The sequence below is a fragment of the Sesamum indicum genome, linkage group LG7, assembly GCF_000512975.1.
Source record: "Sesamum indicum cultivar Zhongzhi No. 13 linkage group LG7, S_indicum_v1.0, whole genome shotgun sequence".
Taxonomy (NCBI): Eukaryota; Viridiplantae; Streptophyta; class Magnoliopsida; order Lamiales; family Pedaliaceae; genus Sesamum; species Sesamum indicum.
In genome coordinates this window covers 10,449,739-10,474,087 of record NC_026151.1, presented here as the reverse complement: position 1 = coordinate 10,474,087, position 24,349 = coordinate 10,449,739, and the positions used below count along the sequence as shown (strand labels likewise).

At 36.4% G+C, this 24,349-nt stretch overlaps 4 protein-coding genes across 7 annotated transcripts in view; 2 read left to right on the top strand and 2 right to left on the bottom strand.

The window, feature by feature from the left end:
• LOC105166994 (CBL-interacting protein kinase 18-like) overlaps positions 1-2,535 on the top strand; it is a 2,887-nt gene extending 352 nt beyond the window's left edge. The window contains exon 2 of the mRNA XM_011086542.2: positions 613-2,535. Within this exon, the coding sequence (XP_011084844.1) occupies positions 936-2,264 (1,329 nt within the window). The 5' untranslated portion in view covers positions 613-935 and the 3' untranslated portion in view covers positions 2,265-2,535. The remainder of the gene's footprint in view (positions 1-612) is intronic.
• LOC105167196 (adenine/guanine permease AZG1-like) lies at positions 5,898-7,797 on the top strand. The gene has a single exon (XM_020695329.1). It carries the CDS (start codon positions 6,031-6,033, stop codon positions 7,729-7,731), a length of 1,701 nt encoding a protein of 566 aa, XP_020550988.1. The 5' UTR covers positions 5,898-6,030; the 3' UTR covers positions 7,732-7,797.
• LOC105166993 (mini-chromosome maintenance complex-binding protein) lies at positions 11,933-16,689 on the bottom strand. 2 transcript variants are annotated; one of them, XM_011086540.2, is made up of 13 exons: positions 16,444-16,689; positions 15,793-15,906; positions 15,558-15,665; positions 15,328-15,447; positions 14,935-14,979; positions 14,598-14,717; positions 14,348-14,506; positions 14,129-14,200; positions 13,885-13,998; positions 13,351-13,689; positions 13,016-13,243; positions 12,543-12,610; positions 11,933-12,464 (listed from the first exon to the last, which is right to left on the bottom strand). In XM_011086540.2, the coding sequence occupies exons 1-13, from the start codon at positions 16,609-16,611 to the stop codon at positions 12,341-12,343; spliced, it is 1,779 nt and encodes a 592-aa protein (XP_011084842.1). In that variant the 5' UTR covers positions 16,612-16,689; the 3' UTR covers positions 11,933-12,340. The 2 variants fall into 2 exon arrangements, with proteins under 2 accessions (XP_011084842.1, XP_011084843.1); XM_011086541.2 differs by having other exon boundaries at positions 12,547-12,610.
• On the bottom strand, positions 18,573-24,145 carry LOC105166992 (potassium transporter 2). Of its 3 annotated transcripts, none has more exons than XM_011086539.2 (10): positions 24,045-24,145; positions 22,730-22,863; positions 22,324-22,558; positions 21,997-22,242; positions 21,847-21,900; positions 21,371-21,631; positions 20,958-21,010; positions 20,698-20,815; positions 20,298-20,552; positions 18,573-19,968 (listed from the first exon to the last, which is right to left on the bottom strand). In XM_011086539.2, exons 2-10 carry the CDS (start codon positions 22,772-22,774, stop codon positions 18,845-18,847), a joined length of 2,391 nt encoding a protein of 796 aa, XP_011084841.1. In that variant the 5' UTR covers positions 22,775-22,863; positions 24,045-24,145; the 3' UTR covers positions 18,573-18,844. The 3 variants fall into 3 exon arrangements, with proteins under 3 accessions (XP_011084841.1, XP_011084840.1, XP_011084839.1); XM_011086538.2 differs by lacking the exon at positions 24,045-24,145 and adding an exon at positions 22,990-23,263; XM_011086537.2 differs by lacking the exon at positions 24,045-24,145 and having other exon boundaries at positions 22,730-22,971.

Here is a 24,349-nt window from a genome sequence, read left to right as displayed (position 1 = left end):
TGCTTTTGGGGATGCCTATGAATTGATGATGTTTTGTGTAGCTTATTCTGATTTGTTGAGGATGCTGTTCTTGTTGATGAATAGATGATGCCGGTTAATGATTATGTAATTCTTTCTTCGATCTGTTGCTTTTGTTTCTAGAGTCATGTCGATTGGCCAATCTTGTCTGTGGAGGAGCATAAAGGGTTGCGTGTATCAGGCTAAAGATGTAAACTTGATTGTATAATCTAGTTTGATCACAAGTTAAGAATGCTTTTGCTTGTTGATCGAGATTCTGTTTGAATTTTGTGGAATGTTGGCATTAATGTCAGAAACTTTATAGATTGGCTCCTCCAATTAAAAAAAAAAAAAAATACTTTCCTGAGTCACAGCGTAAATCTTGATCAATCAGTCTGAATTCTATAATCCTCCAGGGCTTTGATGCAAAATTGACCCTGGGATGAATTGATCAATTGTTCTTTGTGTTAGTGACAATTTGTATGTGTGTTTTGTGGATATATTATGCTGAAACAAGATCATTACAGCATAAGCGATAGCTTGCATTTATGTATAATTATGATCATTTGTACTTGACTGAGTATTCATTTGATTTCACTAACTGAATCTCCTCAGACATTGTTGCCAATCAAGCTTCTGGGAATGCAGAACAATGTGCTTGATAACGGAGGTTTCTGTCTTCAGCGCCCGCAGGCTTGTGCCTAAGGCAGGCTCAGTCTTGTTCATCCTTAACAAAGATGGGCAAGAGGGTCACATCACCATGAAAACCTGCAGCTGGATGCACAATGAAGTCATGTGTGATCAACCTTCTGTTGTGTTGAAGCATGACGTCGTAGAAGACGGTTGATTGCTCAACTCAACAAGAAGTCCTGCCTTGTAAATATCACATCCAGCAGGAGACAAAAGCGAGTGTAGAAAGTTAGTTTTTTTTATTTGGAATGGACCAGAACGGAAACATATTAATGAAGAAATATGAGGTTGGGAGGTTGTTAGGTAAAGGCACTTTTGCCAAAGTTTACTATGGTAAGAACCTGCAAACGGGAGAGAGTGTTGCAATCAAGGTGATCGATAAGGAAAAAGTACTGAAGGTTGGTCTTATTAATCAGACGAAGCGGGAGATAGCTGTGATGAGATTGATCAAACACCAAAATGTGATGCAGCTTTACGAAGTAATGGCCACGAAAACTAAGATCTACTTTGTTATCGAATTTGCTAAAGGTGGCGAGCTATTTAACAAGGTCAAAAAGGGAAAGCTCAAGGAAAGTGCTGCCAGAAAATATTTTCAGCAATTGATTTCTGCTGTTAGTTTTTGCCACAACAGGGGTGTTTATCACCGTGATCTTAAACCAGAAAATCTGCTGCTGGATGAAAATGGCACTCTAAAGGTATCAGATTTTGGTCTGAGTGCACTCTCGGATTCCAAACGACAGGATGGGTTGCTCCACACAACGTGTGGAACTCCGGCATACGTTGCTCCCGAGGTCATTGGCAGGAAAGGATACGATGGGGCGAAAGCGGATATCTGGTCTTGTGGGGTGATACTGTTTGTTCTGCTTACTGGCTATCTGCCGTTTCATGACCCAAATCTTATAGAGATGTATAGGAAGATATCGAGGGCCGAGTACAAATGCCCTCCTTGGCTCTCACCTCAAGTGCGAAGACTGCTCTCAAGAATCCTTGATCCCAACCCCCAAACTAGGATTTCCATAGAGGAAATAATGGAAACCCCCTGGTTCCAAAAAGGCTATGATTCCAAAGCTACAAGGATCAAAACCGGGGATAACGAAATGCCTCATACAGACACTGATTCTGTTTCAAGCCATTCTAGTCCTGACATTGCTGCTGAGACAAAGGTGGAGTTGGCAAGACCTGCTAGCCTGAATGCATTTGACATCATATCTCTATCAACCGGATTTGACTTGTCTGGTTTTTTCGTGAGGAAGGACCAAAAGGACGAAGTTCGATTCACATCAAGTAAGTCGACTTCTGCTATCGTATCAAAACTTGAGGAGATCGCTTCTCGTCTGAGATTAAGCGTGAAGAAAAAGGACGACGGTTCCATGAGATTAGAGGGCTCCGACGAGGGTTGGAACTGGACTCTATCCATCGACGTAGAAATCTTTGAAATCGCTTCCTCATTCCATGTAGTCGAGGTGAAGAAGTCTAGCGGTGACACTCTAGATTATCAGAATATGCTGAGACAGGATATAAGGCCAGCTCTTGGAGAAATCATTTGCGCATGGGAAGGAGAGCAACAAGAGCTGTAGCAACAGCAGCTGCTGATTCTTGGTTCTTGTTTTTTGGTTTCTTTTTTCTTTTTTTCTTTTTTTTTGTTTTGTTTTGTTGTTTTGATCTTTCTCACAGTTGTTTTGATCTAGTACTGCAAAACAACTTTGTTTGAGCCATCACCTGAAAATTTGATCAATTATTCACATTGTTTGAGCAACGTGAAGTGATTTTCTGATCAGAATCATATGTTGTCAGCTCCTAATTCCACACAAATCTGGTGAAATGTTTAAAATTTTGCCTTCTGAGTCATCTGATCACCACCATGAGTTGAATTCTCAACTTTTTTGCAATGGAATTCACTAATAACTTGGAAATATGAAAATATATTTATATATATGAAAGTAACAAACAGTATGAATTGTGTTATATTAATGTCTTCCTAATTTAAATTATTGAATAATATTGATGGTATAAGTCAAGTTGGTAAGGGAGCAGTGGTTGAATCTTGACAATTGAAGACTCTGACATAGACTTATTTTGGTAAAAAATAATGGCAACTCAAAGATTAGCTGGAGTTGTGACTTAATACAAGAACAAGAATATGTAGTGGTTCAAATGATTGTTGAGTGAAATAATGAGGAAAATATGTCTGCCACATACATACAGCACCATATCTCAGGTCAAATTCAGAGGAGGGAAACTAAACTTTCTTTCTCAAGTCAAGTTGCACACAAAAAGTAGTATTAATATTATTATTTTCAAGAATGGGAGAGAGAGAGAGAGATAATTTCTCTCAAAATGAACAACCTCAATCATACAGTTCGGACAAAGGAACAAAGAAAATGCAGTTCAGATGATGGCATAATAAGAAGTACATGCAAATGTTGAAGAGATGTATGTGGTTAGACTTTGATGCTTGTGGGACATCAAATACTCCTCAACTTGTGACATGTCTTTATGTTAGCTACTTTCACTTAGTCTTGCAAAAAGTTGGACTATGCTCTTCTAGTTTTCTCTTTTCTTAGTGTAAGATGATGTAGGATTTTACCACAAGTTGCAACTAAAGGCGCATCAAATAATTCCATCCCCACGATCGGGTGATTAATCATGTACCTCCAGCTCCAACAACTGGATTATTCAATAATAAATTATAAAATTATAAATGCGTTATTCAAATGACTCACGAGTCGTTCACTAACAATCTTAAAAATTATAATACCAAATATTAAACAACAATGGTGTTTCCATCAAACCCTAATTTTTCTTGATATGGCTTGTCATGATCTCAAATAATCCAAACTTTGAGATAGTTTCTATTTCTCAACACTCTACTATATTGCGAAGAGGAAATGCCCATAATTATTAATTTAAAATTTGATATCGAATCAAATTAAATCTACAAACATAACATAAAGAGATTACGTATTTTCATATGACTTGACTACACAAAAATTGACTGAAAAGACGCGGTTAATATGATTCATTCTTAAAATTCAAAATAAACGGACCAATAAAAATTTTTGGAACATAAAAAGAAAAAAGTAGAGAGAATAATGCATGCAGTGTGGCTTGCAAGAAGGAACAATTTTGACACAGAAATTAGATGATAACATGTAATATATGCACACAACAATAATATAATTAGGGTTATGAAGATTGTAATTAGCCTAAAGATATTAAGAGAAACACGCAATGAAGTAAATTCGTAAGGGTAATATTATTTGTATTATACAGATGTTGCATGCATGGATATCAAATTAGTCTTATGTTATTGTATTTTTCTCATTTTTAACTAATTATAATTTAGTCTTTTTACAAATCTTGATCGGGTTTTCAATAGAGAAACTTGAACGGAAAATTCTTATAGTTTTAAAATATGAAGGATTGTATAATTTATGATTACACTAACTTGAAGAGGAGTTGGATGTAATGAAGGTGGATATATTATTTCTTAGTATTGGGATAAAAGGAGTTGCATAGGACATGATTTTGTGGTAGCCTACCATTTTCAAACAACTCAATGAGAACCTTTTTCTTCTTTATTAGGTAACCTTCATACTCACCTTTCTAGTTTCTTCATTATGGAAGTTGGGACAAAAAGCAGCTCATCCACAACTCAATTAAAGCTTCATATTTCATAAACAAATTGTGTAAAATAAATATGTAATCTTATATAATTAGCTATACTATATACGCCCAGTGTTTTATCGTACCTACTTTTTTTATTTTATTTTTCTTTTATTTATCATTCCGTGATTACTCATAACTTCTTATCGTACTGCCCAATTTTTAAAAAAATATTTATGCATCATTGCGAAGTATATATTTATTATTGATGGAAAACAAGAATCTATTGATTGAAATAAAGGGAATGCATCAAATAAAAACATTAGAAAAAGGGTATATATGAGGTGTTAGGATGCTATGCCAATCCTTCAAATTCTTGGGTTCCCTCCAAAGGAAGTGGCCTTTGCCTTATGCCAAGTGGCCTCTCTACCCTCTAACTAATAATTGATTGTGGCCTGCACGCTTAATTCATTATTATTGTTGGATCACTGTATATGATTGTGATTATTTAAAAATACTGATATTTACAGTTCTACATGCAATACTAAATCAGATGCAGTTTTCATAATTCCATGATTTTTGCAATAGACAAGGTGGTAATCATACGCAAAAATATTATTAATAGATCTCAAATACGATATCAACCTCAACAATATTAATTTAGAATTTGATTCTATCTCAACGTACTCTTGTCCTATAAAAGCTAAAAATAGAAAGATGGAATTCACAAGTGTCAGAAAAACCGTCAATGTGGTAGGAGTGTGAAGTCTTAATCTATTAGGTAAGGCATGATTGTAATTAGATATAGGGAATCCAATCCATATATACAAACATATATAAACGAGCACAACATATGCTATAATAATAATGTTGTGAGTTCATTTCATGGGATGCTAATGCTCATGAATCTTTGCAAATATTAAGAATTTGCATATGTAGCATTGCCCACCTATCTTAAAGAAGAGGACCAACAATCAAAGATAAACATAAACCTATGTGTCCATCTATGAATGGGTGAGGGTGTGGGAATCATGTGGGCTTATTTTTTGGACATGTATAGATCCATCTTAATCCCTTTTCATTAAACTAATTGCGCATCAAACTTAATTTCATTAGATTTTTAGATGCTAAGTACATAAAATATCTCGTGTTCATTGTATTGTCACACTACTAACTTTGTAAAGTTCGATTGCCTTCATTTTTAATCATCTATCATAGCTATGCCAATGTTTGTTCTCTTTGTCATTTTTACAAAACAACCATGTTCTAAAATTTTCAACAAATATTGGGATAGGTTACTTATTATGTTATTAGTTACTAACTTTAAACGAAAAATGGTAAATATTTAAACTCGACCAAGTTACATTTTTAGTTTCATATCAAAAATTTTAGTTCTCTATTTTATGAAATTTTTAAAATGGCCTCAAAATTGGAAAAATTCACCACTTTTAATCCTCTACTTTGTGAATTTTTTAAAATGATCCCAAAAAGGGGGGGGGGACTCTACACATTTAGTAGAGACTAAATGTGTCGATTTTTTTTTAATTTTATAATTATTTTAAATTTTTTATAAAATAGATGACTAAAAATATTGAATCCATATCGAAGTAAAAGTATAATTTTACCTTAAAAAACAGCATCAAGTCACAATATAAAATGACTGTTATTGCATCCCCAAAAGATTGAGAGTAGCCCGCACAGTCCATACTCATAAACCAACAGAGAACTCCTCAGTCAATGGACGTGGAGTCAGGCACACCACCGCCTCCGCCATCAGCCGTCGCGCCATCCCCTATAACCACCCGCCTCAACTCCTATGTCGCTGAGAGCCGTATCGGTAAACGCTTCAAGCTCACGGAACGCAACACTACCTTCACCACCGAGCTCCGCGCCGGCACCGCAACGTTCCTCACAATGGCTTACATCCTCGCTGTGAACGCCTCCATTCTATCAGATTCCGGCGGAACATGCTCCGTTTCCGACTGCATCCCTCTTTGTTCCGACCCCTCCATTTCGCCCCTGGACTGCGTTACCCACCCCGACGTCCGCCTCGTCCCCCCCGACGCCGCCTGCAAATTCAACCCCGTCAACCCTGGCTACGCCGCGTGTGTGGAGAAAACACGTAAAGATTTGATCGTCGCGACCGTGGCTGCTTCCCTCATAGGCTGCGCAATCATGGGCATCTTCGCCAATCTCCCCTTGGCTCTGGCCCCCGGAATGGGTGCTAATGCGTATTTCGCTTACACAGTCGTCGGATTTCATGGCTCAGGAAATGTATCATATCAAAGCGCATTGGCAGCTGTATTCATGGAGGGATTAATCTTTCTGTTAGTCTCCGCCGTCGGTTTGCGTGCTAAGCTTGCCAAATTAGTGCCCGAAACTGTAAGAATTTCTTCCTCTGCTGGGATTGGATTGTTTCTAGCGTTTATTGGATTGCAAAACAATCAAGGGGTTGGCCTCATTGGCTATAGCGCCTCCACATTGGTCACATTGGGAGGTTGTCGGAGCTCCGACAGAACAGCGGTGGCGCCGGTGATGACTTCAGCGAACGGCACCATTTCTTTAATCCCCGGCGGCGCTGTTTCGGACGACATACTCTGCTTGCATGGACGCATGGAGAATCCCACATTCTGGCTTGGGGTAGTGGGATTCGTGATTATAGCTTACTGCTTGGTGAAAAACATTAAGGGGGCTATGATTTACGGCATTGTTTTCGTGACGGCCGTTTCTTGGTTCAGAAACACGAATGTCACCGCATTTCCAAACACTCCGGCGGGGGATTCCGCCTACGAGTACTTCAAGAAAGTAGTTGATGTTCACAAAATCGAGAGCACCGCCGGAGCTTTGAGCTTCAAGAGCATCAGAAAAGGCCATTTCTGGGAGGCCCTGATCACGTTTTTGTACGTAGATATACTGGACACCACCGGGACTCTGTACTCCATGGCCCGCTTCGCCGGATTTACGGACGCCAACGGCGATTTCGAGGGCCAGTATTTCGCTTTCATGGCGGACGCGTCTTCCATTGTTGCGGGGTCGCTGTTGGGGACCTCGCCGGTGACGGCGTTCATCGAATCATCGACAGGGATAAGGGAGGGCGGGAGAACGGGCTTGACGGCACTGACGGTGGCGGGGTATTTCGTGCTGGCCTTTTTCTTGACGCCGTTGCTGGCGTCGATACCGCCATGGGCGGTGGGGCCACCGCTGATACTGGTGGGGGTGCTGATGATGAGGGCGGTGGTGGAAGTGGAGTGGGGTGATATGAAGGAAGCAATTCCGGCGTTTATGACTATGATTTTGATGCCGTTGACGTACTCCATTGCTTATGGTTTGATTGGTGGTATTGGAACTTATATTGTACTCCATTTGTGGGATTGGGGAAAGGGATTATTGGAAAAACATCCCATGATTATTAGGAATAATTTCTTGGTAAATATTTAAATAGGAATGTACATAAATTTCTTTAAATTTAAACAAGGGTTATTACACTCATTGTTCTTTTTTTTTTTTAATTTATTAAAAATAAAAGATCCATTCAAATTAAGTAGATTCCTCCCTAATTCCCAATTCCATTTTGTTTATTTTGATAATGATGGTTCGAAAAATTTTTGTCCCAAAAAAATTCGGCTAAACTAAATCAATCATAAAGTATCTAATTGATTATTTTTTTAACTATACACTAATCACACAATATTTATATTATACTTATCATATAATTTGTTGAAATTGAAGTGCACTTAGACTTGACATCTTTGATTCTCAATCAAAATTGAGAATGAAAGGAATGGTGAGAGGATTGTTGTTTGCCCAATCTCAAATGTCCAATAGTACAAAGCATCAACTATCAATTCAAAACTACTCCTAGTAAAGAAATATAACCACCATTCCCTTCCTTGCATCACACCTCCTTACTACATCCTCAAATTTGATTCAATATTATATCCCCCTCATTATCCTCTCCATAATGCACTTATGATGAAATTTTACATTCCAATCAAAACTTAATTATTCAATAAATACTACTATTACAAAACACCAACAATTCACAATTGGTAACTCTCAATCAGCTCATGTGACTTTAGATTCGTCAACTAAATTAGGCTTTATTGACACTAAGTAGTTATAACTGAAATAGTTAAAATCACACATTCATGCTAAACCTAATCCTAATTAGAAACTTTTGGAATCTCAACTTTATCTGTCGACTAAATTTTATTAAATTGATCTTATTTTGTCCAATAATTTTTAAAATTACAATGTAACATCGGTTTAATACAATTTACCCCCTGTAATATTGCAAATGAGCATATTACCTTCTATAAAAAGATATAGTAATTTATCCCATGTGTTAATTAAAATGAAGCAATTCACCTCCCTGTGCTTCATTTTAAAAAATATAAGAGGATAAATTGTTGTATTTTAAAAAATACAGTAGAACAAATCGCTATTTTTTTTTACAAAGTGATCATTTATTCATCTACAATATCACATAGAGATTGTTTGCATTTTTTCCTATATAACATCTCACAAACTGCAAAAGTATCTTATCCACAACAAAAAAAAAAGTAAAAAAAACAATAATATTTAAGAAACTTATCCAAAATGAGACTTTAAATTACTGTAAAACGAATCATAATCCGACGAATTAGAAATTGCGAACATTCTTCCCCACCCACTCACCCACCCCAAAGGCTATTGGTGTGCTTTATTGACTCTTACAATATTTTTTTAGAAATCGATTATAATTATATTATAAATTTTAATTATTTATATATTAATTATTAGTATCATATATGTATAATTAATCAACAACTACTATTAAAATATGTTAATACATTAGTAGAATTCGAACCCATGATCACGTGATCATAAGACTTCAATTTTATCAATTAAGTTACGCATAATATAATTATATTAAGGCCTTGTTTGTTTTATTGTATATGATGAGTGGATGATAAGATAAATTGGGATTAAATAAGAGATTATGAGCTTAACATTTCATAGACTAAAAATATCTGATTAATTATTTTAAAGATAATGAACTTCACCACTACAAAATGAGCTGGTGGACTTAATGAATTTGAAAAAGCTATAGTAATTTTTGTGGGGTCAATATCAAATTATAGTAATCTTGTGGGGTCAATATCAAATTCTCATTAGAAATATATTTCACAAAAAGAGATCATGTTTGGGTGCATGTTAAGAGTTTATTCTTACACAAAATAGTTTGGAAGGGATTGAAAATAAGCAGTTATGAGCTCATTATTAAAAATAAACTGAAAAGAGTGTTTTTATTTTTTTTATTTTTTATTATTGAACTGTTTAAATTAAATTAATTCAAGTCAAAATTAGATACCTTCCTACCAATATCTGCAGTTCATTGATAAAATTGTAAATATATAAAGTCGTTTTTCCAAATACTTCAGCTTCAATTTTTTTTTCCACTTTTAATTTTTATTTTCAAATACTTTTAATTTTTACTACTGCTTAACGTACAACTTTATCTAGTACTTATTCCCACCACAAAAGCAGAAGCTATCACAAACACTGATTAAGTGTTTCTTAACTTATTGTTGAAAATAATTTGAAAAAAAAATTAAGTACAATTTCTGTTTTTGAACCAATTAAATTAAATTGATTTAAGCCAAATAATAAATTATTTTTCCAACTCCAATTTTCATTACGGCATAATTTCTACTACTTATTTCCACCATAAAAATAAAAATTATATAATAAATGCATTTATTCTATAATTAATTTTCGGGTAAATTATATAGGTATCTCTAAGGTTACACCAAATACACAAATACTTGATCATGCCTTTTGTAAAATTACAAGTACACTCTTTGAGGTTATAATTGTATTTACAACTACAACCCCTATTCAGATGCAAAACTTACACAAACCCTCCTTCAAAAATATTATACTGACACCTCTCAAAGGGTGTAGCTGTAATTTTACCAGAATAATAAAATATTTGTGTATTTTAATATAATCTCGTATGTCAGTATAATTTATCCTTAATTTTAATTTGTTGAATTCAATTTAAATTAAATGTTGAGGCTTAGAATAGTAGAACATATATTAGGAAAAAATCTAAAGGGAGATGGCAATAAATAACTCAACTTGCAAATGCAATATAATGACAGATCTGAATTGCATATCTCATCTAGATATCAAAACTGATATCTATTTATTACGGTTGGTGGCTATCCCACGCCAACTTCGCTAATGCCAGACCAACTTCTTATCACTTACCAAAATTACCCTCAACTTTGAGAGTTTCTTCCCCACTAGCAATTTAAATGTATCTAATTTTCTGTTGAATTGTGCGGACTTTTGGCTCGTTTTCTTTAAATAAGAATTGAAAGTCAGAACGACAAACAGGAGAAAATACAATTCAAGAAAAAAAATCATAATTTTTGAGGGATTTGTATGGTGAACAATGTGTCAACTCGACTGCCATTTTTTTTCAATTTAATTTGAATTGAAATGCCCCCTCACAAATAATTTGTTGATATGTGTCATTTTTATGCTAGGTGTGAAGGGTAAAATGGTATATTAAACAAAATGTGGTGTGGCGTCGTGAAAACTGCTCTGGTCATTATGATGGAGCCATTTAATATCGGTTTGGTGGAAGATATTTAATGGTCACCCAGACCCAGGTTACGGCTCATCATCATAAAACGAAGCATAAGGAAATTACCGTGCTGTCCTTGTCTTTGGTGCCTGAATTACAAGTACATATAATAATCATAGTATTTGGACTTGTTTAATGTCTTTTTTTCTTGGAAGATTTGAAAGAAAAATGGTTGTTTGAGTTCTGTCTAAAAACTCAGGTAAAACACATCAGTGACAAAATGGAATTCGTTACAATCTTGGGGTGTTTATAAGTTTGAGCACAATATTTGTGGTAATAAGTGTGTATTCTCGTTGATATGAATGACATATAATGTTTTAATTTATAAATTGTATGCTATAACTTGTGATGCCCACTGAAATCGTACTTGCATACATATAGAAAAATCCACACTTTAAGATGGACAGTGCAGCACACTCATCGTTTTAGATGATGCGCTGCATAAAAAGATATATATAGAAAAAGGAAAAGTAGAAAACTAATAGTAGTAGTATATAAAAAAGGGCAACATCTTTTTCCTAATATTTGCCCCCTGTAGTGTAGTGCATATTCTTGGAGTAGTGGGAATCATAACAAGGAAATGTTGAAACCCTACACTTGTCATTGGTAAATAGTTAGAGAGGTATTTGTTGTTGTATTAAAATTGAAACAAAAGATACCAAAAGAGAAAAACAAGAAGTTTGGAAGTATGGAAGTAGTATCCATAATGAGAGGTAGATTCCAAAGATTAGCTTAAAAAATGTAGCTCATATTGTGCTCCACCTAACAATGTAATGTGGCTGCCTATTCAAGGAACAAAAACCTCAAGGAATATATTCTTGCCTGCTACAAGAGTGGGTGCATGTCAACCTTGGAGTCTTTTTTCAGACATCCACAGCAGGGTTTTATTCGCAGCTTGTGCTTGTCTATCAACCAGCACACAAACAATTCAGGGATCAGGCTGTTGGAATGAAAATATATATCATCATCATCACCATCATCTACTTAGTGCGTATCTCTCGATGACAAAGGATAATAGAGGGGCTCATATATATTAAAGTATCTACAAATATTATTAGGAATAAGACCTCTAATCTGAAAACTTTCAAATATGGTCTAATTGCAATTTGACATCCAAACTGCTCTCTACAATCACAACATTCCACATACATTGCAATTTGCAAACCCTGGCCTCGACAACTTAAGAGGGAAGACCAAACAATATTACAACAAAACGTCGGAATTCTCCAAGCTCTGAACAAGATCATCCCCTCAGATTGCTGTATTTGATGAAGGTACTGACAATGACTGAACATAATGTTCTTATAGGAGCATTTCCTTCTGTGCACAAATAACAAGGTTAATACCAAGTCCTTTAGGTTATAGAAGAATTTACAACATTATGATCATTTGTCATCTGCTTCTAATGCTTCACATATTCCCCAGAAGTCTCTCCTTCCTGAGTCTCTCAAGTTCTCTCACCATTTGCCAGTGTTCCATTGACAAACAGGTCTCCCCAAAACTAACCGACATTAGGCGCCCCATGGTAAGCCATCTACAAGGCAATATCAATTTGCTCAAGAATCAGTGATTACGGAATTCGAACTAGATTACACAATAGGCCTGTTTTTACCTACTAAATTCTTGGCTGCCTAAGCTTCTATCCGCCTGCCGAGCAGCAACTAAATCATCTTCTACCGCCTGCAACATATGAGAGGGTAATCAGTTCAACAAAGACAGTTTTTTCTTGATGATCATTCAAATAAGGCTGAATCACATGAAAGCATCATGTTTAAATGTATAATATTGCTATCAACAATTCAGTATGCAGAATGGAGAATATGGGATCTCCAGTAGGAATAGCTTGGTGATCTACTTCAAAAAAATTCCATCAATAGGTCAAAACAGTATTCACATCAATTTGCATTTGTCCTCGCCTGAAAACTTTTTGACTAAAAACCCTGAAAAGCACATGCTGTGCGTATGATAGCTTGAAGATCTCATTATTATTAGTTGCAATAAAAAGGAGCTACGTAATATGAATAAAAATGTTCTAGTGGAATAAAGAGAACACTTTAGCTAACATGAATTATACTCAATTCCAACCTTCTGCATATGTGGCTCAATTGAATGCGGCAGAGATTTCATGGTAGCTAAATACCATCTCCAAGCTTTCAGCATTTCTCCATCCACTCCTAAAGCAGAGTCCACTGAAGATGGACGAAAAGGGAGAACCAGATCAGCAGGCAGGATATTCGATTTCCCTTCAGAGAGGATCAGCAGTTGAACATCCGCAGCCATCTCCATTTTATAGTATGTAAAATCATACTCAACCTGGGGAATAGCAAGATCAGAGTAAAGTAACCCAAGCAAGTCAGGAGAATCCAGACTTTAGCTTTCTTCAATGACCCATTGCATCAATAACCAATTACAGAACAAACCTTTTGCGAGTCCATCATGTTTTTCAGTACTCGTGCATTTTCACACCCCTTTGAGTTAAGGGTACCTGTTTGTAATGATGTCTCATCAATTGTTAAGTGTGTGCCTTCGGCTAACTGCAAAATCCCACACTCCAGCCTGTTTGTATGGTAATTCTTCTTTGGAGCAAGTGAAACAGTGTTAAGGTAATCCACTGTAAGAGGCAAGCATTGTGTGAAAGGTAGAAGGCTCTCCATCACAAGTTTAAGATGATTCCCGAAAACAGATATGCTTTCTTTGTTAAAGCAAGTAAGATTTAAAGACAGCTTCCCAACAGCAATTGAATCTATTCTTGCATGCACCTGCACATACATAGTCATTACCTATGCTGGTTAGTATCCCAAAAATTATGCTGCAAAAAGGAGAGCAGGTAATCTTGATTTTCTGGGAAAAAAGAAGAAAAAAAGAAAACTCCTAGGAAAATGACATGCAATATCCAGAACGGCAGATACTCTTCCATAAACTGACATTCAACATGAGAGTAGAACTATCAGTACCCTTGATAATAGGTGCAATAACATGTATTGAGCTGCCACCCTGTCATTTCCAAGAACAGCTGTAAGGTGTCCAAGAAGAGCTTCCCTTACTTCTTTTATCACATAGGGTGTTAACTGCCATATCATTAAAAGAAAATCACAATCTTAGTTACAGATTAGATAAATAAAAGATCATTATGCTGGGAGTGACTATATTATGTAGAACAACTAAGGCATGAACCAAGTTCAAGCTTGTGAAACACACCTCCAGCTGAGGATTTGAAAGAAAATCAGTGCCAATAAGCTTCCGATGTACAACACAATGAAGTCGAGGCACCTGCGGTAGCAAGAATAGAAAACCTTATTTACCAGCATGAACAGACGTTTCAATAAAAATAGAAAACGATATTATGTTATTATCATAATTTGTTATGTTACTATCATAATTTCAGGAAATCGAAACTGCAACAAAATAGAGCTTGACCTTGGTAGAAGGCAAATAAATTAATGTATCTTCACAAAAGTTATCCGTGAGTTCGTCATTATCATCTCTATCCACAGTAAGATCCGGATCGAAGGTAAAGATGCCTACAAACTCAAAAACATCATTTAGCTTCAAGTCTGATTCTGGAAAGTCATATATCTGCAGATCCAAGGTGGTAAAGTGTTAGGTAGATCATGACTAAAAAAACTTTAAAGGAATTGAAACTTAGCTTAAAAAGTGATAAATTCACCTTTACTAGACAGGGAAGAGAATTTGTTTCTGCATCAGGAACCAAACTCAAAGTAGACAAGTTTCCTTCAGCTACAATCTTCTGCAAGCCTAATGGTTCAAGAGCCATTCCATCCTCCCGCTAAAAATAGAAATAAGTGGCAGACAATGAGGTTGTGCAGCTTATACATAATCAGTTTCAATAATCATATAAATGAAGAAATAGAACCTTAATCACTTCTTTCTATTTGATTATCATAGAGCATATATTATTTTAGGAAGTTGACCAAATGCTGAATGTATGAATATTAAGAAAGAATAAACACAAAAGGACAATGCATAAAGTTGCTTTTACTTACCATCTTTTTAGGATTTGGAGAATCCTCAAGGGCATAACCTGGCTCCTGTGATATATGCAAGTCTCCAGATTTAAGTATTAGGCAAGTTTAAACTAAAATACAAATAATAATACCTGAGCAACTAGGCCATGCAAATTTTTTATATTGTGTCAATGAAACTGATATAGGAAAATTAGAAATAATGCCGAAAATCGGTAAAAAAAAATACACGTTATAGGTCCATATGTAGATCAATATTAAAAATCCCAACACTAAAAGCTCCTCCATAGGCCAATAGTGAATGGTGGGATGTCAAAACAAATAAGTAGAACCTAGTCCATGCATTTCAAATTCAGTGCCTTATCCAACAGGTAAGCTAAACATCAAGACAACTAGGTGAAGAGAGTAACATACCACCATATCTACATCAGACATGGTTGCATCGTCCTCCCTCTGCCGCTTCTCCCTTTGCGGAGATATAGAATTTCTCACAGCTTCATGAGAAGATTCAACCCATGAGTTTTGACCTGGGATCTAAACAAGAAAGTCAAAGGATTGTTCAAGAATGTGAATTTCCAGGGTGCATCAAGAAGATAAGCAACTGCAGTAACCAAATGAAGAAGATGATCAAAGCAAAAACTCACAGGGACACAATAAAGCAATCGTCGTTCCCAAATTCGCATATCAGATGAAGCATCCATAGGACACCGAGAAGTATCAGCAAACTTATTAGTTCTCCACATATCTCCATCCTGCATCAAGAAAGGGAAAAAATGACCTCATTTCCAGTCCTGTTCTCTCAATTACACTAAAAGAGAATACCTAAATGAATGAGCATTGATTAAGATTATCTACAAGATTACAGGGAAGCATATGTACCTTGTAAGCACCAACATAGTATTCATTGCCCAACATGTCTTGTATCATCCCCCGGAAGCGAACAAGAGTGTTGGGCTGAACCCATTTAATGGTTGATTGGTTCAGCATGGGCACCTAATGAAAATGCCATCAAACAGCAAACAACAGTCAATATTTGAGTCAAGACAAGTCATCTCCCATTTGGACTGGTAAAGAGTTAAGATATAAACCCAAATTAATCAAGCGTGTAAATTGATAGCCTATCATTCTCTGAACAGTCATTACAGTTCCACACTTATTACGAACCGAGAATGTAGTAAAGCATTCTGAGACAAAACGAATAACAACGGATATTATCATCAGAGAGCGATACAGAAGATACAACACCACCCTGTAATCTCATGCTCCTTTTGCTTTTGAAAGCTATTCTTAGAGTCCACTTCAACGTTCGGTCACCATTCTCGCAGATTGATGTTCATCATTGTAAATGCATGCTCAATTAACTTCATAACTAGAACCACCTTGACTCCAAGTAAGACGAACTAAATCTCAAGAACATACACTTAAAAAGGAAGACAAATGAGAAGTAAGAAATAAACATTCGAAACACATGTTGCTTGTTATCTGATCAGCAATTATCACGCAAAGAAAATGCGAGAAAAAAAGATCAACCTGAGAGAGGCCATCATCATCGAAGAGAAACTGACGGAAGAGCTCGCCAGCCCCCCAGTCCTTCCCGTCAAGTGTGGCGGGGTCGGAGCCGGACGCCACCGCCTTCTCGAAGGTCAATCGGACGGCTCCGAGTGGATTCGCAAGGCAATCGTACGGCAATCCCACCATCTTCGATTTCCTCTGTCCCTTTTCAGTTTCCAATCTGCTCAGTATTGCTGCAACCGTTAGGGTTCTTCAGCCCATTGCCGGGAAATGAATAAATATGGGGTTGGAGCATTCCCGCGCTAAAAGGCGTGACGTGGATTTTCGCGCCAAGTCCCGCTCATTTTCCCGCCATTCTCCGTCCATGAAATGGGCTTTCATTTGGGCTCGTACCACAATTTAGTCGGCCCATCAATCTCTATTTGGATTTTCAGCCCATCATATTTTATTTAGATTTCCATTAAAAACCCATGTCAATTTATTTTTTATTATTAAATAAAAGCATCCTTTTACCGTCTTATTTTATTTATTTGTTTACAATTTTTTTAGTTTTTCTATATTATTTCTTTTATTTTTTAAAAAAAATGTTTCCTCCGCAATAATTCTATCAAAGGTGATCTTATTATAGAAATAGCCTCAGGTACACTTATTATAATTTTAACCGCCCAATAATGAATTTGGTCCGAGATAAGGAATAACAAACTACACCAAAAGTTTCATAATTGTAATATTACTCACTCTTCTTAAAACTTCTTCACTATATTTGGTTTCATTTTTGGACAATCTCCGGTACAAGATAAAACACATACATTATGTTTGGAGATGGCCCAAAACCGAAGCAATGTTTGGCATTCAATATTTTGTCAATTTTTGTCTCGTTTCTAGGTATTTTGTAACAGTGAGTGGGGGACAAAACTGGAATTTCTCTTTCTTCATTTACAAATAAATTATATATATTTTTATACATATATATGAATATATATAAAAGAGACGTGATTTGACAATAAACAGTACTTTTTGTCTCCTCACTACCCAACATCAAATATACCATACTTATTTTATATTATCTCCAAAAACAAATCCAAACATACACACTATCTCTAACTTATTTTTATTTATCTTTGTTTTCTCTCTCTATCTCCACAAAACACCCAAAAACAAGTTAAAAACAAAACCAAACATTATGATAATGTTTGTCTCTTTGTTTTCACATCTTGTTTGGGTGTTTTTTTATTTTTGAACTTTCTATATATAATAGATATATACACACTTATATATATATAATATAATATAAAAAAATATGATTTGACAATAAACAGTGACTTTTGTCTCCCAAATCCCAATAACAAACATACATCATTTATTTTAAAATATTTTAAATTATCTCTAAAAATAAATTCAATCTTACACCCCATCACCAACACACATTTATTTATCTATATTTTTCTCTTTGTATCTCCAAAACACAAAACAAAACAGTTCAAAAACAAAACCAAACATAATGCTTATAACTTATTTTTTCGTATTTTAACTTCATTAATTAAAATAAAAATTAATTTTAAAAAATATTTAATTATGCAACCAATACAATATTGCGCAAATTAAAGTAAAGTGCCGTGAAATTAAGTTTAATTACATAAATACACAATAATTTTTATAAAATTACAGGTACACCTCTTAAGAGGATGTTAGTGTAATGTCAATACCATCTAAGGCAAGGAGTGTTTGTGAAAAAAAATTACTATTAAATATGGAATGCATTCATAATTAAAATTATAATTTTAAGAAGTATGTTTGTAATTTTATAAAAAGTAAACAATGTTTATAAGATTAGACATAACCTTAAAATAAGGAAATAGTAAAATACCATAATTATGATTACTTACATCCGCCATCTTGAAAGTTTGTATAATTACTTATTCCACCCTCTTTTCCTTTTAAAATTACAAAGACGTCTATTTTAAGTTTTCACATTAAAGAAAACTTTACAATTACCTCATTTATAATAACCTCTACTAAAATTTCTTGACCAATTTGCTTCTCTTTGGTATTAAATGATGGAAAATTTTTATCCAAATTAAATTTGACCCAACCAAATTAATTATAAATTAAATATAATACACTTGTTATATGATTAATCTGAAGGATACACCAATCACACCGCGTATATTACACTTGACGTATAACTGATTCAAGTCCGACCAAACCAGACTTAGGTTAGAATTTCCATTGGGATGAGCTACTCCACCAATTCCAAACCAAGAAAGCAAATATTAACACAGAAAGTATTAGCTTTACAGGACAGCACAAAGAGGAACCCAACTCTTCTCCCTATAAATATTTGCAGAAGATCAGCTTGCTCATACACTTCACTTCTACACGCACACACACACTATACCTGAGATCTGAACTTCATTTCTTAAACAATATAAACCATGCCAACCTCAAGTAGAGATGCTGGGGGCACCTTCAGAGCCACATCTGCCCCCCTACAATTCCTTCTAAGGAAATTATACCCAAAATTTATGGCCACCCTCTTCAACAGAGAGGACCCTTGTTTCGCCCGGACGTGAGAGTGCCCAAGGATAAACGCAGTCCCTGATTGCTGGGCTTCATACAAGTCCTTCAGCTCTTCCTGGAGCTGAACCTCCATTTCGGATCGGCCGTTGGTTTCAGATTCGTTGTCAAGAACAAATCTCACCCGTCTTTCCACCACACCCGACGACTCCATCTCAATAACATCGGTTACACTGTTGACTGTTGGAAAACCGACCGAGACACTGGCAGGTTCAACACTGTCCTCAATCTCAAATGCTGATGTGCCAGAAAAAGCAACCGTCCCTATCACGGCTAACCTGCACTCGCTTGACGATGCAATGGATCGAGAGCCGTCATCCTCGTTGCATGGATCTATGATTCCATGTGTCTTGTACCAGTCATAGCGTATGAAGTCAGCCAGCCTGCTGACGAGTTCAGACTCGAATGAGTCAATGTCCTGGTGAACATCCCGGTATCCATAACGAACAATGCACCTATAAGAGCGATGAGTTGCTGGGCCAACACGGCCTACGAGATACCTCTCGGCTGGGGGTACAAACGGCACGGGGACGGATTTTATACAAACGAAAACGAGGATACGATGGAAGGCAGGGAGATTGGTCACAAAACGAGAGAAATTGGCAGGAATACCAGAGGTGAGATCAGTGAATACAAGGCCAATTCCTGGAACCCGAGCGATTCCTAAGCTGGGACCTAAGGCTAACAGCCATTCCAGTGAAACCTTGTTGTGGAGGTCGTATTCGTACTTCTTGATGGTAGCATAGTGCCAAACAAACATGACCGTGACAAGGAAGAGAGCGAGCAGGATCGGGAGCCAGGCACCTTCGAGGAACTTAATGAGGGAAGCAGAGAAGTATAGCAACTCAATGGATCCGAAGAAGAGCAGGAAACACAAGGCCACAAGTGGAGGCTTGTGCCAACAGAGAATGATTACTAGTGAAGTTAGGCAAGTGGTCACCAGCATCACTGCCATTACCGCCAATCCTGCAAGTAACCGGAAAACGATCATGATACAATCTTGAGCTAATTTTGCCAATTTAAATTGGGTTGCAGGATGATACAACAAGAATTAGCCATGTGGACCATAAACCCAAATAGTTCAACAATTACAAAATTTTTTAAACTTCTTGCCCAAACCGAGTTTGGTCACACCAAATCAATCAAATATCAAGCAGTTACTCTCCATTGGTCTCAATCTGAACTAATTTTTTTTAGAAATTTGCATACTTGGGCAAAATTGAAGCTATGAGATTCAACTTGATGTTTCCCGGGCCCTCCAGGGAGTCGGCATAATGCTGTTCCGAGTGACTTACCTGATGCGTTTCCCATGTGTTTTATGTCTCGAAATCCAATGGTTACTGCAATGCACAGGATCATGAGCATCCAGTTGATCTCCGGTATGTAAATCTGACCGTGTATCTTTTCAGAGGTGTGAACAACCTTAACCCTTGGAAAACAACCAAGCGACTGACTTTGGTTGATTATAGAGAATGTCCCGCTGATGATTGCTTGACTCCCCACAACTGAAGCGAGTATTGCCACTACGAGCACTGGCCATCTCACACTTTCTATTTCAGAATATCACCACAGTCATATCAGTAATCATGACACAAAAGACACTACAGGCCATATAAAGAAGCCAATCTTTTGATACAAATGCCGGCTGCCTTACACTTTCTGTTGCAAAATATTAGGACACTGATATCACCTTACCTGGAACCGACACGTAAAACCCAATCTTGTGGATTGTGTGATGATGCCTTGATAAGAAAGCTGCTTGACCCATATATGCCAATATTAGCGCCGGATAAACCAAAAAGGTGAAAGCTATCTGCAGCAGGATAAAGAGCCACGAACTAAAAGTTTCAAACAAAGGAACAGGTCCCCGTGTGTTTAGAATAAAATATAGAGCTATCATACTTCATCATTAACACATCAGCCAAAATCGACAAATTTTCTAGGCTAGAACTCACCTGAATTGCTGCATATGAGAAATGGCCAAGATCAGCAAACATGGCTTCGGAGCCTGCATGACGGAAATCAACTTATTGGCACTTTTCTTTCATAGGAAACTTCCAAGGAGCGGTAAATGATTATTAAAGCTGATCGTGAATCAGTATATCAGGATAAATGCAAGGCACATCAGGCAAAAACCACACTAAATGAAGATTGTGTTTCTAGTCCAGGCGGCAAATGAGAAATTAAGATTTGCTCCAGTTGAATTATTTTATTAAAAGCCCATTTCAAGTCTGACAAGTGGCGTGTGATACTTATCAACTTGCTATAATCATAAAACGACCAGTTAATATATGATTCTATAATGCAGGATTCGATATGCCAACTAAGAACTTTAGAAAGTTATCCCAACGATATGAAAGAATTTTACCTGTTATGCACAAAAGAATGCCACCCAAAGACATCCATCCACCTTTTCTAGTCTTCTTCAAGAACCTTATCATGTAAGTAGGGGAAAGCGCTTGGTACACATGTCGATTCCAGTGAAAGATATTATACAAGCCAAGACCACTGATGCATAATAACCAAGTCAACACTATTGGCGCAAAGCAGAAGCCGACGCGATGGGTGCCGTAGTGTTGTAAAGCAAATAGGCACACTAATATGAAGCAAGTAATTGGAATCATTGCATCTGCAAAAGCGGATCGAATAGAGATGTAAATTCACCCACTATTTTAAACTGAAAATATATAACAGTCTAGTGGTTGCTTCAATTATCTTTCCTTCCACTACATTGTTTGAGCAAATTTCTATGAACCTTCAGCTATCATGCAAAACCCACAAATTTGATACAAAGAACAAGAACCCAACATCTGTACTGCAAGAATTCATGAAAAATAAGCTTACATTGGTGGTGATCCTTAGACATTGATAACTCAAGGCCAGAAACAGCAGAAAAAACTGCAAAAAGAAGAAAAGGATTGCCATGTTACTTATCATCAAACCAAGATCAGCAAATCAAAATAAAACATGAAAAACTAAGTAAAGTTCACCCACCGGATATTGCTGGAGTGAGTAGCCCATCTCCAATAACCATACAAGTCCCTAGTAGAACCAGAATTAGCAAAGCAATATGCAATGACTTATGATTCTCAAGCACCGTTTTCACCTTTGAACTGTTCTTCGTCTCTGGAGGGCGCTCGAGTTTATATGTCGATAGAGCTTCATCAGCGAGCTGTCGGTTCGGGAGAAGGCCAACTTTCGCATGCCTGCATATTAGAGAATACAGAGCAAAAGTACCACCTGCAAGAACCAAGTAGAAGACACTTAATTTGCATAAGTAAATTGGGTAAAAGAACATAGTGTATCCATTCAGATACTTGCCTTCTCCGTTGTCATCGGCTCGAAGCACTATAAAGACATATTTGAACAGAGGGACCAGAGTTAAAGTCCAGAAAACAAAAGAAAGAACACCAAAGATCTCTTCATTTGTTTCTGAGTGATGAATGTCTTCTGCAAATGTGCTCTTGTACACATACAGAGGGGAAATGCTGAGGTCCCCATAGACTACACCAAGACTCTGGTAAGCTAATAGCAGAGTAGTCTTCCAAGAATCCTTCTGAAATGCAGCAAATAAAAACAATCTAAGATTTTCTGTCTGATTTGAGAATAAACAAACTGAAAATTGAAACTATGCCCACATATTCCAATCCCCAGAACAGTAAAGGGCTTTAACTAAGTTGTACAAAAACCTCTTGTAAATGCAGAAACAAGTGAAAAATGGACAAACCTTTGAAGTGCTCCAACACTTTCCATAGCCAAGATCCATACTCATTGTATGAACTTCTTGTGTTGGGTTGCTGAAAAGTACCAAGAATTAGGTGCAGATTCTCACTGAAGCAATACCCAAGATGATACCATACGCTGAGAGGAAAAGGATAAGCAAGCAATCTGTGAGGGTGATGCTATGAGAAAAACAACCTAAATGACACCGACTCATAAATCTAATTTCCAACAAGAACAAATGAAAAACACCAAACTTTTGCCCACCTAAGAGTAAACCCATGTGGGCACCACCATCCTTTTCATCAATTTAGAGTAACTAACATTTGTTCCCACAATGCAAGAAAATAGAAATCAGGGCTACAAGAATTCTGATCTATCAGATCAAATCACAAGTATATTTTTAGTCCCAAATGAAATGAAGCTCATTCCATTTTTTCCTTTGTTTTTATGGTTGACAATAAGTGAAAGCCCTTAACCCTCATCACTAGTGCTTTCCCCTGAATATAAGCAAGAAACCAAGAAAAGAACAGCACGAAATGTGTACCCCCACCCCCTCCCCACCCATCCCCCCTTTTCAGATAAAGATTGTTTTAAAAAAACAAAATTCTAGAAGTTCCATCAATTTCACTCTCTCACATTACACACACAGTAGCACCAAATAAAGGGGTAATCAGAAAGCTCAGACAATAAGGTAAAGATGAAAAAACAAATTTATACTCTTACAGAGGAAAAAACAAGAGAATGTACAAAGTGTGAGAGATAGCCAAATTCACATGATTCAACGACAGTTGCATTATCAAATCAGTCACACCAACTTGAGCCCACAAGAATAAAGGCGACTTTAAATGGACTATCAAAGCCACTATCCACCCTCGTTCTACACATCTATACATACAAATTCACTGTACATAAATACACATACATACACTACAGTACAAGGTAAGTATTTTTATGAAGAAAGAAGCTTTGCCTGATGACTGACATGACAAAATTCCTACCAACTTCAATGAATGAAAAAAATAATACAAAATCACACTCCACGAACAAAACCCACAACTCCTTTATTCAAGAAAATACTTTATCACAGACATACTATATATTATTCACACACTGTGGAAAAGATGATGTAATGGGCCAAAGAGGAAACTGCCCTTTGGGTTGTCTGCATGAATAAATCCATGTTTCTGCTTTACTTGAAGTTGAAAGTTAAAGAACTCATTTTTCTACATTTTCACCTCAGCAAATTGAATTGAATTTAAAGCAAAAACTCAAATCTTGAAAAGGGCTTTCAATAATCATCAGGATGCCATCAAATTTACCTCTTTTTCGCTATTAATGCTCCCTTTGTCTCGAGTTCAAAAAGGGCCATAAAAATCAAATCTGAGACTAAAAAAGCACAAGAAAAAGTGAGAAATTTGGCACTCAAAAAAGCTCTTCTTTTTTTTAAATTATTTTTGAGTATCTTCTTTATAGGAAGCATCACCACGTGAACAGAACATGGACCCCCTCTCTATCAAACTTTTGGACATTACTCTCAGTCATTTCAAGCACTCCTTTTTCCTTTTTCTTTTTCGTTATCTCCTATGCGGTCACGGATTCATCGTTAACCCAGTTTCACATTTCG